Source organism: Mobula hypostoma, chromosome 16 (assembly GCF_963921235.1).
Source record: "Mobula hypostoma chromosome 16, sMobHyp1.1, whole genome shotgun sequence".
NCBI lineage: Eukaryota > Metazoa > Chordata > Chondrichthyes > Myliobatiformes > Myliobatidae > Mobula > Mobula hypostoma.
In genome coordinates, this window is record NC_086112.1 from 19,271,244 (window position 1) to 19,288,971 (window position 17,728).

Here is a 17,728-nt window from a genome sequence, read left to right on the forward strand (position 1 = left end):
AGCAGTACAATGTAATACATGATAACATAGAAAGAAAAAAATTAAGTAAATCAATTACACTAAATAAATATATATATTTCAGAATCGTGTGGCAGAGGGGAAGAAGCTATTTCTGAATCTCTGAATATGTACCTTCAGGCTTCTGTACCTTCCTCCTGATGGCAACAATGAGAAGAGGTAGCAGACATCCCACCTCTCCCGGAAGATCCGGGAGTCTCTCGCATATCGATAGTGCCTCCCTGATGCCCAAAAATTATATACAATATCCCAGAAATAGATTTTTTTGAGAGGGAGAGGGAGAGCGAGCATCCTGATTGGTCTCTCTTCGTGCTAAGAGTGGTCCCCAACCACCGGGCCGTGAGAAAACAATATGATTTGGTGATATGAGTCAGTCGCACCTTTCCTCATTCCCTGTCACGCACCGTTGAGCCCGCGCGTCACCCGTGTCAGCGCGGGGAAGGAGATCAACTCCTCGAGCTTGCAAATGACGGTGGGCTGAAAATTTGTTTGCCATAACATCTCTGCCGGCATTCTGGACCAAAGTCAAGGCTAAATATCCTGAGATAGCCACGAAAGCACTGAAAACGTTGCTTCCGTTTCCAACATCATATCGCTGCGAAGCGGAGTTTCCTGCAATGAATGCAACGAAAACTAAATTGCGGAATAGACTGGACATAAGGAACCCCCTTCGAGTATCGCTGTCTCCCATCACCCCTCGATAGGACTGTCTTGTTGCAGGAAAACAAGCCCAGGGCTCGCACTGATTCAGCGATATTGGTGTGTTGCAATGATTTTATATGTTCATACGGGGAAAACATGCGCTGTGTGTGTTTAATATCCAAACGTTACTTAAAATGTTGTGATGCTATTGACTCCACCTATATTCCGGTCGTGATTAACACCGCCCCCCCCCCCCGCGTCGCAAGAATGTTGTCAATACTAAACCGGTCTGCGGTGCAAAAAATGTTGGGGACCCCTGCTAAGTAGACCTATCAGTTTTCTCTGTGGGCGGGCTTTTCAGTCGACCTCAAAAATATTGACAGTGTTGCTCGCTGCTCTGTTTGCAACAGTGACTTTTCAATTGCCCATGGTGGGTTAAAATGTAAAAGACATGTTGAGCTGAGTTTAACAGGTGTCATTCGTTCATTAGCATAGCTAACGTTATTTAAACTAGCTGGCTAGCTGCAAAGGAGCTACGCTATTGATGTCCTACGTGATGAGGCCAAACTCCCTGTAGACTTGCTTAAAGTTGTAATAGAATAAACATGATGATATAATATAAGTACATATTTTAATGTCACATTTACTGCATATACCCAACTTGGTTTACAGATTAGACAAAATCACTAAACATAGTATTAAATACACCCTTGGAGGTCGACGGGTGGGGAGGGGTACATGGTGTTGCGGGGGAGGTGGGGGTGCTACCTCCCTGAAATGAGTTTTTGCAGGGTGGGATGTCTGAGGTAGCTGTGAGAGTTTATGGATTTGAAGTGGATGTTGGCGGCTCGCCTATCTCCTCTGCTCTGACAATGACTGAGAAAGGTAAAGAAAGAGCCAGGAATGGATCATGTGAAGGTGAGAGTAAGCTGGAAACTGACAGCAAAAAATTGTGAAAATTTTAAGTTTGGCATGATGCAGCCCAATGCAATTGTACCAGGGTAAGAGATGGGGGAGTGGACCTGCTACAGGCACTGTCATGTTTTAAACACTCCTGCAGCTTTGCAGGTTGACATTTATTCGACGCACTTTGAGAGACAATTGAGTTTGAGATATTTTCGAAGACTTAATTTCCTCTTGCAGAATCTGTATAAACCGAGCTGGGTAACGGCCATCCACCTGCAAAGGAGAAACAGGTTGGAGTGACGCAAAAATAAAGATAGCCAAAAGTTCCTCACTTGCCCGGAACCTGCCTGGTGAACTTCAAGAGCGGAACTTCAAGTGCCGAAACCGAGAGGAAGCAGGTCTGTCCGGACGCTTTAGACGGTGGAACGGGTGGAAGCATCGAGCTACCGGAGTGTTGGTGTTGGGGTACTCGTGCAAGGGAGCGAGCGGGCGGCGGATACCGGACAGAAGGCGCTCGGCGTGAGGAACGCAGGGGACCTGGCTTCCCAGACAAGCTGCTACTCGCCCCCCTGTGGCACAAGCAGGCCGACTGATGGGCACCATGGGGCCTTTAGGTAAGAACCGAGACCTACCTCTTCCCCTTGCTCCCACCCCTGGGAGAGCGAAGGCGGCGGCATGTGCGCCCCGGTGCCAACTCCCGTGATGTGACCGGGGGGGGGGGGCGCGCAAGACCGAGTCACGTGATTGGGCGGTCGGACCCCCCCCACCTCACTAGTGAATGCTCCTGTCAATTGGCATAAGCGTCGGCTCAATAGGTTGCGTGTCTCTGCATTCAGATGCTCCAACACTCAGTGCTTAGAACTGTATCAGCATTGCAAATACACCCCATTGCTGACCCTTCTGTGTGCTGCATTGGGAAACTTGCAGTCGATTCACTCTCTATGTTATCTTCTGTCAGTGATAATGGTCCTGCAAGGTTTACCGAATCAGATTTATCATCGCTGACATATGTCATGAAATTTTGTTGTTTTGTGGCAGCAGTATCGTGCAAGGTATAAGAATTACTGCGTTGCAAGGATAAAGCGTGCAAAAAAAAAATAACGAGGTAGCGTGCAGAGTTTCGTGGACCCGGTTGATGGTGGAACGAAAGGTGTTGCTATTTGTGGAGTGTGGGTCTTCAGGCTTCTGTTCCTCCTCTTTAATGGCTGTAATGAGAAAAGGGCATGTGCTGGATGGCGAGGGTGCTTAATGATGCATGCTGCCTTCTTGGGCCCAGGATAGATCCTAGTTTTGCAGCTTTCAAAAAAGCTTATTGCTGCAATGTTATATTACATCCGCATAATTAACTTTGTCTGATCCATACTTGATAGGAGTGGGGCGATAAAATCAGTTGAAGGATAGATTTGCCTTTTAAGCTAAGTGCATGGAGCACACTGCTGGGGGTGCTGATAGAGACATTTAAGAGTCTCATGGGCACATGGATGAAAGAAAATTGGAGCTATATGGGAGGGAAGGTTTGCCTTGATCTTGGACTAGGTTCAAAGGTTGGCTCAGCATTGTGAAAGCAGGACTGTACTGTGCCGCCCTTGAACTGAAAAGCCTGCAATATAGTGGATATAGCCCACTATCACAGGTTAAGCCCTTCCCTCCATTGAGCACATCTACATGGAGCACTGTCACAGGAAAACAGCATCCAGCATCAAGTCCATGCTCTCTTCTCACTGTCGCCATCAAGAAGAAGGTACAGGAGCTTCAGGACTCTCACCACCAGGTTCAGGAATAGTTACTACCCCTCAGCTATCAGCCTCTTGAACTAAAGGGATAACTTCACTTGCCCCATCACTGAAATGTTCCCACATTGAAATGACTCACTTTCAAAGACTCCTCATCTCATGTTCTCGGTGTTTATTGCTTATTTATTATCATTATTTTGTTTTTCTTTTTGCATTTGCAACAATTTGTTGTCTTCTGCATGAGTTTGTCTGTCTTGTGTGTGGTTATTCATTGATTCTGTGGGTTTTATTGTATCTACTGTGAATGCCTGCAAAATCAAATCTCAGGGTAGTATATGGTGATATATGTGTACTTTGATAATAAATTTACATTGAACTTTTGTTCCATATTCAGTGAAATTAAAAATTAATGTAGGTGGTAATTTTTCAAAAATGGTATGAGACTGAAAAGTAAACATGAGATTCTGCAGGGGCCCTTTTGAAATACTGAAAGAAAATAGGTGACAAATATGTCCTGATTATGTTGTCTTTTTGGAGCTGGAAGAAAGTGCAAAGTCTGAACTACTGAATGCAGAGACTGGTGGGTAAGGATCCGGAAAAGTCCATGGTTTCCATGTCCGGGAGAAAGGATTGGAACAAAAGTGTAGGAAATGATGGAGACAAGGGTTTTGTCCATTATGGTAGAGCAGAAGTTAAGGGTATTAGCTTCAGACAAGCTGTAATAATGTTTCATTATTTTGGAGGCTTAAATCAAGCGAATTCCTGATGACTATAAAAGGATTAAGATTCTTAAGAGGGAAATCAGGAGGACAAACAGAATGTATAAGGTTAAAGAAAATCCCAAGACATTCTATAGTTATATTTAAAGCAGAGAATGGCAAGGGAGAGAGTAGATCCCCTATAGATAGAATCAGGTTTATTATCACCGGCATGTGATGTGATATTTGTTAACTTAGCAGCAGCAGTTCAATGCAATGTATAATCTAGTGGAGAGAAAAAAATAATAAAAAAATAAGCAAATCAATTATGGTATATGTATATTGAATGGATTTAAAAAACATGCAAAAACAGAAATAATGTAGATTTAAAAAAAAAATGAGGTAGTGTCCAAAGTTTCAATGTTCATTTAGAAATCGGATGGCAGAGGGGAAGAAGCTGTTCCTGAAGTGCTGAGTGTGTGCCTTCAGGCTTCTGTACCTTCTACCTGATGGCAATAGTGAGAAAAGGGCATGCACTGGGTGCTTGCTGGTGGTCCTTAATAAAGGGAGCTGCCTTTCTGAGACACTGCTCCCTGAAGATGTCCTGGGTACTTTGTAGGCTAGTACCCAAGATGGAGCTCTCTAGATTTACAACCTTCTACAGCATCTTTCGGTCCTGAGTAGTAGCCCCTCCATAGCTGACAGAGATGCAGCCTGTCAGAATGCTCTCCACGGTACAACTATAGAAGTTTTTGTGTGAATTTGTTGACATGCCAAATCTCTTCAAACGCCTAATAAAGTATAGTGCTGACTTGTCTTCTTTATAACTACATTGATATGTTGGGACCAGGTTAGATCCTCAGAGATCTTGATACCCAGGAACTTGAAACTGCTCACTCCCTTCACTTCTGACCCCTCTGTAAAGATTGGTATGTGTTCCTTCATCTTACCCTTCCTGAAGTCCACAATCAGCTCTTTCATCTTACTGATGTTGAGTGCCAGGTTGTTGCTGCGACACCACTCCACTAGTTGGCATGTCTCTGTCTTGAGCTGCAGGAAATGTATGGGATTTTTAACAAATATTTTTCCTTGGTGTTTACAGAGGAGAAAATCATGGTGTTCAAAAGATAAGGGAAACAAGTGGAGATGTTTTGGAGGACATTCATATTACCGGGAAAGAGGTATTTGCAGCCTCACAGCGTATTAAGGTGAATAAGTCCTCAGGGCCTGACATTGTGCACGCTTAGACATTGTGGGAAGCCAGAGAAGAAATTGCAGAGACCGTAGTGAAGATACTTGCTTCATTGTTAGCCACCGGAGAAGTTCCTAAACACTAGAAGTTTGTTAATGTTTTCACATTGTTTTAGTTGGGTAGCAAGGTCAAGCCAGGGAACTATTGGCCGGTCAGCCTGACATCAGTGGTGGGGAAGTTAATGGAGGGAATTCTGAGAGACAGGGTCAACCAGCACTTGGAGAGACAGAATCAATCCTGGAGTAATTAAAATCTCCCACTAATACAACCTTATTATTATTCTAACAATGAGCAATTTCTCTACCTGCTTGATCCTCATGTTCCTGTTGACTATTGGAGTAGGGGGTCTATAATACAGCCCCACCAGAGTGACCCTCCCCTTGTTCTAAACATATGACCTCACTGGACAATCTCACCATAATGTCATCGCTAAGTACTGCTGTTACGTCTTCCCTTATCAAAAATGGTTACGCATCTTCCTCACATACCTATATCTCTGTCATGCCTAAAGGGTATGTATCTTGGAATATTGCGCTGCCTGACCATAAGGCATTGGAGCAGAATCGAGTCTGCTCTACCATTTGATGGTAGCTGAACAATATCCCCTCAGTCTTTTTCTCCTGCCTTCTCCTCGTACTCTTTCACGCCCTGGCTTATCAAGAATCTATCAACCTCTGCATTAAATTCTCTCAATACCCTGGCCTCCACAGCCACCTGTGGCAATGAGTACCACCGATTCACCGCCCTCTGGCTAAAGAAATTCCATCTCATCTCTGTTCTAAATGGATGTCCCTGTATTCTGAGGTTGTGCCCACTGGTCCTAGACTGCCTCACTTAGGAAACTTCCTCTCCATATCCACTCTGTCTAGGCTTTTTAATATTTAATAGGGTTTCAATGAAAGCCTCTCTCATTCTTCTAAATTCCAGCGAGTATAGGCCACCAGAGCCATCAAACGCTCCTCATATGACAAGCCTTTCAATCCTAGTATAATTTGGGTGAACCACCTTAGAACCTTATCCTATGTCAGCATATCCTTTCTTAGTAGATAAGGGGCCCAAAAACTGCTCACAATCCTCAAAGTGAGGCCGCTCCACTGCCTTATAAAGCCTTGGCATTACATCCTCGTTTTTATCTTTAGTCCTTTCGAAATTAATGCTAACATTGCACTTTCCTTCTTGGCCACTGACTCAACCTGCAAGTTGACCTTTAGGGAATCCTGCACGAGGACACCAAGTTCCTTTGCATGTTGGATTTTTGAATTTTCTCCCCATTTAGAAACAGTCTACGATTTTATTCCTTCTACCAAAGTGCATGACCATACACTTCCCAACACTGTTTTCCATCTGCCACTTCTTTGTCCAGTCACCTTTCCTGTCCAAGTCCTTCTGCAGCCTCCCTGCTCCCTCAACTCCACCTGCCCCTTCACCTATCTTCATGTCATCCGCAAACTTGGCCACAAAGTCGTCAATTCTGTCATCCAAATCATTGACGTAAAGTGGAAAATGAAGCGTTCCCAACACTGACCCCTGTGGAACACAATCAGAAAAGGCTCTCTTTAATCCCACTCTTGGTCTCATTCCAATCAGCCAGTCCTTTATTCGTGCTAGGTAACACAGTAACACCTTGGGCTCTTATCTTGCTAAGCAGCCTCATGTGTGGCTCCTTGTCAGATGCCTCTTGAAAATCCAAGTAAACCACATCCACTGATTCTCCTTTGTCTCTCCTGCATTGTTATTTCGTTAAAGAATTCCAACAGATTTGTCTGGCAAGATTTCCCCTTAAGGAAACCATGCTGACTTTGGCTGATTTTATCATGTGCTTCCAAGTACCCTGAAATCACATCCTTAACAGTCAACTCCAGCATCTCCCCAACTACTGAGGTGAGGCTAACTGATGAATAATTTCCTCTCTTCTGCCTCTTCCCTTATTGAAGATGGAGGGACATTTGCAATTTTTCAGTCCTCCAGAATCATGCCAGAATCTAGTGATTCTTGAAAGATCTTTACCAATGTCTCAGCTTTGCCAATGTCTCAACCTTTTCAGCTACCTCTTTCAGAACCCTTGGATGTAGTCCATCTGGTCTTCCAGGTGACTTATCTACCTTCAGATCTTTCAGCTTCTCAAGTACCTTTTCCCTAATAATAGCAACTGCACTCACTTCTGCCCCCTGGCACTCTCGAACTTCTGGCATACTGCTAATGTCTTTCACAGTGAAGACTGATGCAAAATGCTTATTCAGTTTGCCCGCCATTTCCTTGTTCTCCATTACTACCTCTTCAGTGACATTTTTCACTGGTCAAATATCTGCTGTCACCTCTCTTTTATTCTTTATATATCTGAAAAAACCCTTTGGTACCCCCTTTCATATTATTGGCTAGCTTACCTTCGTATTTCTTCTTTTCGTGCCTTATGGCTTTTTTAGAATGTAGAACATAGAAATCTACAACACATTACAGGCCCTTCGGCCCACAATGTTGTGCTGACCATGTATCCTGCGCTGGAAACTACCTAGAATTTCCCTACTGCATAGCCCTCTACTTTTTTCGGCTCCAGGTACCTATCTAAGAGTCTCTTAAAAGACCCTATCCGATGCCTCTACCACCATTGCTGTCAGTGCATTCCACACATGCACTACTCTGTGTGGAAAAACTTGCCTCTGACATCTCCCTTGTACCTACTTCCAAGCACCTTAAAACTATGCACCCTCATGTTAGCCATTTCAGCCCTGGGAAAAAGCCTCTGACTACCCACACAATCAGTGCTTCTCATCATCTTATACACCTCTATCAGGTCACCTCTCATCCTTCATCGCTTGAAAGAGAAAAGGCCAAGTTCACGCAACCTATTCTCATAAGTCAAGCTCTCCAATCCAGACAACATCCTTGTAGATCTCCTCTGCACTCTATAGTATCCACATCCTTCCTGTAATGAGGTGACCAGAACTGAGCACAGTACTCCAAGTGGTATCTAACTCAGGTCTTATATAGCTTTAACATTACCTCATGGCTCTAGAACACAATCCTTAACAACACTGTCAACCTGCGCAGCAGCTTTGAGTGTCCTATGGACGCAGACCCCAAGACCTTGCTGATCCATCATACTGCCAAGAGTCTTACCTTTAATATTATATTCTGTCTTCAAATTTGACCTACTGAAATGAATCACTTCACACTTATCTGGTTTGAACTCCATCTGCCACTTCTCAGCCAAGTTCTGCATCCTATTGATGTCCCACTGTAACCTCTGACAACCCTCCAGACTACTCCCAACACCCCTAACTTTTGTGTCATCAGCAGACTTATTAACCCACCCTTCTACTTCCTCATCCAGGTCATTTATAAAAATCACAAAAAGAAGGGGTCCCAGAACAGATCCCTGTGGAACATCACTGGTCACCATCCTCCATGTAGAGTACGAACCATCTACAACCACCCTTTGCCTTCTGTGGGCAAGGCACTTCTGGATCCACAAAGCAAGTCTCCTTCAATCCCATGCCTTCGTACTTTCTGAAGGAGCCTTGCATGGGGAACCTTATCAAATGCCTTACTGAAATCCAAATACACTACATCCACTGCTCTACTTTCATCAATGTGTTTTGTTACATCCTCAAAGAATTCAATCAGGCTCGTAAGGCACGACCTGACATTGGCAAAACCATGCTGACTATCCCTAATCAGATTATGTCTCTCCAAATACTCATAAATCCTACCTCTCAGGATCTTCTCCAAAAACTTGTCCACCACTGAAGTAAGACTCACTGGTCTATAAGTTCCTGAGTTATCTCTAGTACTTTTCCATCTCAATTGATGATACAAAGATCATCACCATAGGCTCAGCAATCTCCTCTCTTTCTTCCCACAGTAGCCTGAGGTATATCTTGTCTGGTCCCGGCGACTTATCTAAGGTAATATCTGCCTTGCCTCAATGGAACATACCTAAGCAGAACGCCATGCAAATGTTTCCTGAACATTTGCCACATTTCTGCCGTGCGTTGCCATGAGAACATCTGTTCCCAGTTTATGTTCCCAAGTTCCTGCCTAATAGCATCATATTTCCCCTACCCCAATTAAATGTTTTACCAAATTGTCTGCTCCTATCCCTCTTCAGCGCTATGGTAAAGGAGATAGAGTTGGGATCACTACCTCCCACCGAGAGATCTGACACCTGACCAGCTTCATTTCCCAATAACAGATCAAGTACAGCCTCTGCTCCAGTTGGCTTATCTACGTATTGTGTCAGGAAACTTTCCTGAACACACCTAACAAACTCCACCCCATCTAAACCCCTTGCTATAAGGAAATGGCAGTCAATATTAGGAAAGTTAAAATCACCCATCACAACAACCCTATTATTATTGCACCGTTCCAGGATCTGTCTCCCTATCTGCTCCTCAACATCTCTGTTGATACTGACAGGTCTATAAAACCACCCAAAGGAGTTATTGGCCCTTCCTGTTTCTGACTTGAACCCAAAGTGACTCAATAGACAATCCCTCCATGACTTCCTCCTTTTCTGCAGCTGTGATACTATCCCTGATTAGCAATGCCACTCCCCCACCTCTTTTGCCTCTCTCCCTGTCCTTTTTGAAACATCTAAAGCCCGGCACACTCAACAGTCATTCTTACCCCGTGTCATCCAAGTCTCTGTAATGGCCACAGCGCCATAGTTCCACGTGTTGATCCATGCTCTAAGTTCATCCACCTTGTTTATGATATTTCTTGCATTATATAGACACATCTCAAACCATCTGGCTGAGTGCATCTTTGTTCTTCCTTCCTCACAAACTTCCCTACAAGCTGTCTACTTGTACAACAACTGCCCCATCCTTTGCCTCTTTACTTAGATTCCCAACCCCCTACAAATCTAGTTTAAACCCTCCCCAATAGCATTAGCAAACCTCCTTCCCAGGATATTGGTTCCCCTCTAGTTCAGGTGCAACCTTTCTCACTTGTACAGGTCACCCCTTCACCAGAAAAGGTTCCAAATATCCAAGAACTTGAAATCCTTCCCCCTGCACCATCTCCTCGGCCACTCCTTCATCTGCGCTATCTTCCTCTTCTGACTTTCCCTAGCTCGTGGCACTGGGAGTAATCTAGAGGTTATGACCTTTGAGGTCCTGTTCTTCAGCCTCCTTCCTAACTCCCTAAACTTACTGCGCAGGACGTCTATCCCTCTCCTGCCTATGTCATTGGTACCAACATGTACCACGGCCTCCAGCTGCTTACCCTACCCTTCAAGAATATTCTGCAACTGTTTAGAGACATCCCGGACCCTAGCACTCGGGAGGCAGCACACTATCCTGGCGTCTCTTTTGCTGCAGCAGAATCTCCTATCTGTCCCCCTAACTATCGAGTCCCCTCTGACTGTTGCTGCGCCTGACTTCACCCTACCCTTCTGAGGCTCAGAGCCAACCACAGTGCTATCGGTTTGGCTGCTGCTGCCTGGACCAAATAGGTCATCCTCCTCAGCAGTATCCAGAGGGGTGTACCTGTTACTGAAGGGAGTGGCCACAGTTGGACCCAGCACTGACTTCTTTCTCCCTTTACCTTTCTCAGTGTCCACCCATGAATTCTGTACTCTGGGTATAAACACCTGCTCAAAAGATGCATCTAGCAATTGCTCTGCCTCCCAGATGAGCCTTTGTTTATCCAACTCCAGGAGGTGGAGTTGGCTGTACTTCCTGCAGGTGTAGTCATCAGGGAGACCATCAGGTTCCATGAATTCCCACATCCAACAGGAGGAGCATTCCACAGCCATATCTGTCATCCTGCCTACACTGTACAATGGGCAACCAAGACCAAATCAGCAATGACAAAAGGAAAAAAACAAACCATTCTAACTTGTTTCTTTGGCCTCAGCCTCTTATCATTGAAGCCTCCTGAGTCAAAGCCTGGCGCTTCTACTCTTACCCACTGACCTACTCCCAACAATGGCTGCCTCGCTCACTTGTCACTTCTGTACTTTTATTCAATTCGCAGTGCTCTACTCCCACCACTGTTTGGGCTTCCAGAATGTCTGAATGCCTGCGAAGCTCTCCTTTTATGCAAGCTTCGCTGACCTGTGAGTAACCACGTTGAAGTGCTCTGCTCCCGCCACTGATTAGGCCTGTGGAATTGCCGACTCTCAGTTTTTAAAAGATTCCCAATCCTTTAACTTCCCAATAATTTTTGCTCTACTATATATCCTCTCTTTTGCTTTTATGTTGGCTTTGACTTCCCTTTGTCAGCTATAGTTGTATCTTCCAGCCTTTAGAGAACTTTGGTATATACGATATATATTCTGTGCCTTCCAGATTTCTCTCAGAAACTCCAGTCATTGCTGCTCTGCTCTCATCCCTGCTAGTGTCCTCTTCCAATCTACTTTGGCCATCTCATCTCTCATGCCTCTGTAATTCCCTTTACTCCACTGTAATACTGATACACTTGACTTGAGCTTCTCCCTCTCAAATTTCAGAGTGATTGCTATTCTATTATGATCACTGCCTCTTAAGGGTTTTTTTTATCTTAAGCTCCCTAATTAAATCCAGTTCATTACACAACACCCAATTCAGAATAGTTGATCCCCTATTGAGCTCAACCGCAAGCTGCTCTAAAAAGCCATCTTGTTGTCATTCTGCAAAATCTCTCTTTTGGGATCCAAAATCAACACCAACCTGATTTTCCTGATTTACCTGCATATTGAAATCCCCCATGATGATCATAACTTTGCGCTTTTAACGTGGATTTTCTGTTTCCTGTTGAATTGGTAGCCCACATCTTGACTATTGTTTGGAGGCCTGTAAATAACTTTACATAGAACATAGAACAGTACAGCACAGTATAGGCCCTTCGCCCCACAATGTTGTGCCGACCCTTAAACTCTGCCTCCCATATAACCCCCCCCCACCTTAAATTCCTCCATATACCTGTCTCGTAGTCTCTTAACTTTCACCAGGGTTTTGCCCTTCTCTCTGCCATGATTCTGTTACGGCAATACGTGTAACATACCAGTCCAATCTGAGCTCTGAGTTGATTTGCTTTATCTGTTAAACCTTAGGCATTGAAATAAATGTAGCTTAATTGAGATTTTTTTCTCTCTCTTTTCCTGTGTCCCTGATTATCCTGATTACTAGGCTTGCTCTTGCTGACTATGGCTTTATCTTATGACTTGCTCAGAGTTTTACCATCTTACCAATCTAGTTTAAACCCTCCTAAATAGCATTGAGCAAATTTCCTGCAAATAAATGAAAGCTTCTAATTCTATGAGTTCAAGAAGTAGGATGACTTTTTCTTTGCACCTGTGCATACATGTACTCGTGCATATGACAGTTAACTGGATATTGACTCTGACATAAGTGCTTTTTATTTATTTCTATTCTACTTTTGGAGTTCTTGCGTTTAACTGTCATTCATTCTTTGTGGTGTTTTCGTGGATGTTTGTGAAGATAAAGCATTTCAGGATGTATATTGTATACATTTCTCTGACATTAAATTGGACCTTTGAACCCTTGGTTTAGAGATACAGTAGGTCCTTCTAGCCAACGAGCCTGTGCTGCCCAGTTACACACGTGACTAATTAACCTACAAACTGCACGTCTTTGGAATGTGGGAGAAAACCGAATCACCCGCAGGAAACCCACGTGATCATGGGGAGAATGTACAAATTCCTTACAGATGGGGTTTGAACTTGGGTGGCTCGCACTGCAATAGCATTATTTTAACTGCTATGCTACCGTGCTGCCCCATTTAGCTTGTACTTGCTTTCTTCGGAGAGACTCTTGCTCTCCAGACGTCAAGGATTCTCGCATGTTGGTAGTGCTCTTAAGTGCTTGTGAAATATTGGTATTATTTTTTAGAATAGCTGAAAATATAGCCCTAATCAATATTTACCTTTCAATTAACATTACTGATGCAGTTTATCTGGTCTTAATCATATTGTTCATTGGGAGTTTTTATGCACAAATTGGCTTACCAATTTGCTGTGTTAAATATAACTGCATTTCTAAAATACTTGTAATGTACTTTAGGATGTTCTGAAAGAATTAGGGAAGGCTGCTTTTAAATATTCTATATTTTTATGCTCGAATCATTTTTCTCATAGAAAGAGAAAACCTTGCCTTACCAATTTTTTTCATAGTGTGTGTATGTGTGTTGTTAAGCAATGTGATTGGTATTAGCTTAAATAGCCCTTTGTTTCTTTTTTTGTAGATTCTTATTTATTCAAGCTGTCTTTAACTTCAGACTTCTTGTAAACAATTTTGGATTAAGTTATGATGTTTAACTGGCTGAGTTGAGAGATCTATGTTCTTGAGTTTATCTAACTTTGGCAAGCAAATGTGCTTTCCTATTAATGCACTGTTCCATTCTTTTTCAGAAGGAAGAATGTAGCCTTGCTAAGAATCTTAGAGAATAGTCCGTGGTGTAGGACATTCTGCAAGCTTTAAGAAGATGCGCAGTTTAAGTATGTGGACTTTCCAGTAATAAGTTGCAGTGCATTTGGCAGCTAACCACAAATCCAGCAGTCAGGCTTGAGTGACTGCTTGTTTGCACTGCTGCACATAGGAATAGCTATTTCTATAGATAGCAGTTTGGCTGCTGGTTGTTGATAAAAAGCAGATTAAAAAATCATGTCTGTTCATGGTCTGGAAACTCATCATCCTACATTCTTTCTTGGACCTGAGGATGGAGAACCTTTGCAACACATGAAACATGAAGAATTTGATGACTTTGATCAGGATGAAGAATATGACTCCGTGAGTGCTCAATATTGATTAATTTCTTGTTTGAAGAATGTGTATTTGTAAAGAAAACATGTGCTTTAAGTTTAATTTTAAATTATATAAATTATAATATACTGAACATTTTATTTTGACATTTCTAGTAATGCTCTTGTAAATTCTGTACTTTTCAGAAGCGAGGTAAGTTATTGGAAGAGATTTACAGTAAATTAGTTTGATTAATATTATATAAAATGATCTTGCTCTATCCTATAGCCACCAGAAAGACAGATTGTGGTTGGAATTTGTGCCATGGCCAAGAAGTCTAAGTCCAAGCCAATGAGTGAGATTCTAGGACGACTTTGCAAATTCAAATACATCACTACTGTAATTTTTGAAGAAGACACTATACTAAATGAACCAGTGGAAAAATGGCCACTTTGTGATTGCCTCATCTCTTTCCATTCAAAAGGTAGCAGTCTTGGGATATATATGATGTCTGATCTTATTTTGCTGAGATCTTATTTTCAATGCCTTTTCTTTACATTGTTTAAAGCTTTTAGGCTTAATCTTGATGATAACTAATGCTATTGCTAGCTGTACATGTGTAATAAAATACAGATAAATCAATAGATTACCTTGACATAAAAGCAAAATGCATGAATAATTTGCATTTCTGCTATTATTTGTGGAGAGAGAAACAACATTAGTGATTTGGATCAATGCAATTTCATCAGAATCAATTGCTGTCTAAGTTGCGCCAATTTCTCCACAATGCTGCATCGTACTTAAATTTCTGTGGGAAATTTGGCATCGTCCATCAAAACGGATGAAATTGATGTTCTTGCCTGATAAGTCTATACTAAACTGGCTAGGACATTTTAGTGTATATCCATTTCTGTGTCCAGCTTTTTATTAATAATGTAAGTCTTAAAACACCATTTCCTGCATTTAAAAAAAAATCAGAAATGATCTATATTTCTTCTGGGTCTGAAAAATAGAATTTAAAAATAACAACTCTTAAAGATTTCATCTTTCATTGCCTTTCAATTTTCTTAATCATGAAGATCAAACATTAGATCCAAATGCAGAACCTCTTCACCCTGGAAGTGTAAATTGATTTCTTACTAGCTGTAAGGTTACTTGTTACAGTGCTGACTGATGTTGCCAAATGAACAACAGCAATGAGTAAATCAATCTCCTTAGTTGAGGAACGATTGCAAATGACTGAGCTTGTTCTCTTCCTATATCCATACATTCATAAACACTGTAAAGATCGTCACAGAATAATGACCAACAATGCTGGCCAACCTTTTTCTTCTGACCTATTGTATCAAGCCACCCGCATATTTTTTCTCCCTACTGCCAAAGCTGAAATCAGTTTGTGATTTGTAGAATAAATCTTCCTAGGCATACTGAGGCTAGTTATAGAATGCCAATCCATATTGAGGCAGCAATTTGAGATTGATTTCATTTTACCATATGAATATGTTATGAATAAGGTAGCTTAGATTCACTAATTTAAAGGGAAAAATACTCCCATTGTTGTGTAAGATAAAGCTGGAGAAGTAAAAAAAACTTAGTTTTTTTGCTCAGGAAATGAATAGAACCTGAGATGATTTTATAGATTATAATTGATAGATGTGAAATTGTTCACATTATTACGGTGCTCTTGAATTCCCAATTTCCATATGAATCAGAAACCATTAGTTTTTATTTTATATTTCTTTTTAAGGATTTCTTTTGGACAAAGCAGTGGCCTATGCAAAACTCAGAAATCCATTTGTTATTAATGATTTGAACATGCAATATGATATTCAAGACAGGTAAGCTCTCTGAATATAGTTGCCAAGGTGGAGCATGCTTGTTCCTTGGGTTTAAGATGGGAAACGTGCTGATTACTTAGTCTGATAGCAATGAAATGGGCTTTACTGAAAAGACTGTGCAGATAGGTGAGGATAAAGAATATCTCACAGTAGACCCTCCTGTCTTTAAGTAAACCAAAGCATTTCATAACCAATGGGTAATCTGGAAGTATAATCATAGTTTATATGCAATCAAGGGGAACAGTTTACATTTAACAAGAATCAAGTAAAATAAGCAGACCTCAAGTAAGAAAATATGGTTGGTTGGTCAGTGGTTGAATTAGCAGTTCTGTAGTCGAGAAGCCTTAATAAACAGTCTAGAGATCTGAATGCAAATCCTATCTTGGCAGCTGTGCAATTGCAAAAATTATTAGTCATCTGGATTTATTACTAATGACCACAAAGCTGCTGGATCGTTATTTTAAAATCTTATCTAGTTCATTTCTGAAGGGAGAAATTCTACATTCTACTGCAGTCCTTTTTTCCCAACTGGATTCACAAAGTTTCATAAACCACCCAGTTCAAAGGCAACTGGACATTAGTAATAAATACTGATCATGATAATGATGGCCAAATTCTTAGAAATCCAACAGTGTAAAAAAATTGTTAATCCATTTTGGGGGTTGAGGAATGAAAATTGCTGTTCTTCTTTGATATTGTGATTGAAGTGGGGTCATTTACATTTCTTTGACTGGGTAAATGAGGTCTTCCTTTGTCATCTTGTATGGAGGGCATCACTGCTGTCACAACATTTTCACTGAACTGTCATCTTGCAGTAAATTAGGGACTTGAACTCTCAGAATCAAAGTTTAGTTCCTTCCATTTGCTAATCTAATATAAATAAGAATGGTTGTGACTACAAATCCTTACAATGGTTTCTTGATACTCAGAGCATCAACGTACCGTTTCTGAACTGTGGCCACCGGGGTGAGATACTGAACAGCTACTGATGTCTAAATAATAGTTAAAATTAATGGTTTTGGTGAAGTCTTGAAGAGCAGTAGCCACATAAAAGCGATGAAGAATTATGGAATCTCACAAAGTTGGAATACCTAGAAGCAATACATAGTATATGTGTTTTAGATCAATAATATATATGAATTTATATATGTTCAAGTTATGGGTCATGATGATATCATAATTTAGAAACAATTGCAGTTTGGGATCACTCTAAATATATTCATTTGTGTTGAGAGCAAAGACACACCTCCATACCTTTGCATGCTTTGTTCTATGAGTCTGTGGTGGCCAGTGCTATCATGTTTGCTGTTGTGTGCTGGGGCAGCAGGCTGAGGGTAGCAGACACCAACAGAATCAACAAACTCATTCGTAAGGCCAGTGATGTTGTGGGGAGGGAAACTGGACTCTCTGACGGTGCTGTCTGAAAAGAGGATGCTGTCTAAGTTGCATGCCATCTTGGTCAATGTCTCCCATCCACTACATAATGTACTGGGTGGGCACAGGAGTACATTCAGCCAGAGACTCATTCCTCCGAGATGTAGCACAGAGCGTCATAGGAAGTCATTCCTGCCTGTGGCCATCAAACTTTACAACTCCTCCCTTGGAGGGTCAGACACCCTGAGCCAATAGGCTGGTCCTGGACTTATTTCATAATTTACTGGCATAATTTACATATTACTATTTAACTATTTATGGTTCTATTATTATTTATGGTGAAACTGTAACGAAAACCAATTTCCCCCGGGATCAATAAAGTATGACTATGACTAATTGAAGCATTGTGGGAGAGGAACATATCTCAGGTCAACTGTCGCTGTTTGCCATCAATTTGTACACTGAATGCAGTAATTCAGTCCCCCTTGGCATTTTGACTGACAAATAACCTTTGCAAGCAGCAGAAACCACAAATTAATGGAAATCTTAATGTGGTTCAGTTCATAGAAAACGAATAGCTTGA

The 17,728-nt window shown here is 41.8% G+C and overlaps 1 protein-coding gene across 10 annotated transcripts in view; it reads left to right on the plus strand.

Annotated features, from left to right (window-relative positions):
* Positions 1 to 485: 485 nt before the first annotated feature.
* Positions 486 to 17,728, plus strand: part of ppip5k2 (diphosphoinositol pentakisphosphate kinase 2) — a 116,408-nt gene continuing 99,165 nt past the window's right edge. For 8 of the 10 annotated variants that reach the window (XM_063068613.1, XM_063068614.1, XM_063068612.1 and 5 more), the window contains exons 1-4: positions 1,835 to 2,180; positions 13,603 to 13,981; positions 14,222 to 14,417; positions 15,681 to 15,771. In XM_063068613.1, the coding sequence (XP_062924683.1) occupies positions 13,856 to 13,981; positions 14,222 to 14,417; positions 15,681 to 15,771 (413 nt within the window). In that variant the 5' untranslated portion in view covers positions 1,835 to 2,180; positions 13,603 to 13,855. Of the gene's footprint in view, positions 778 to 1,803; positions 2,181 to 5,099; positions 5,206 to 13,602; positions 13,982 to 14,221; positions 14,418 to 15,680; positions 15,772 to 17,728 lie in introns of those variants that run through there. The other 2 variants (XM_063068610.1, XM_063068611.1) reach the window with 2 other exon arrangements.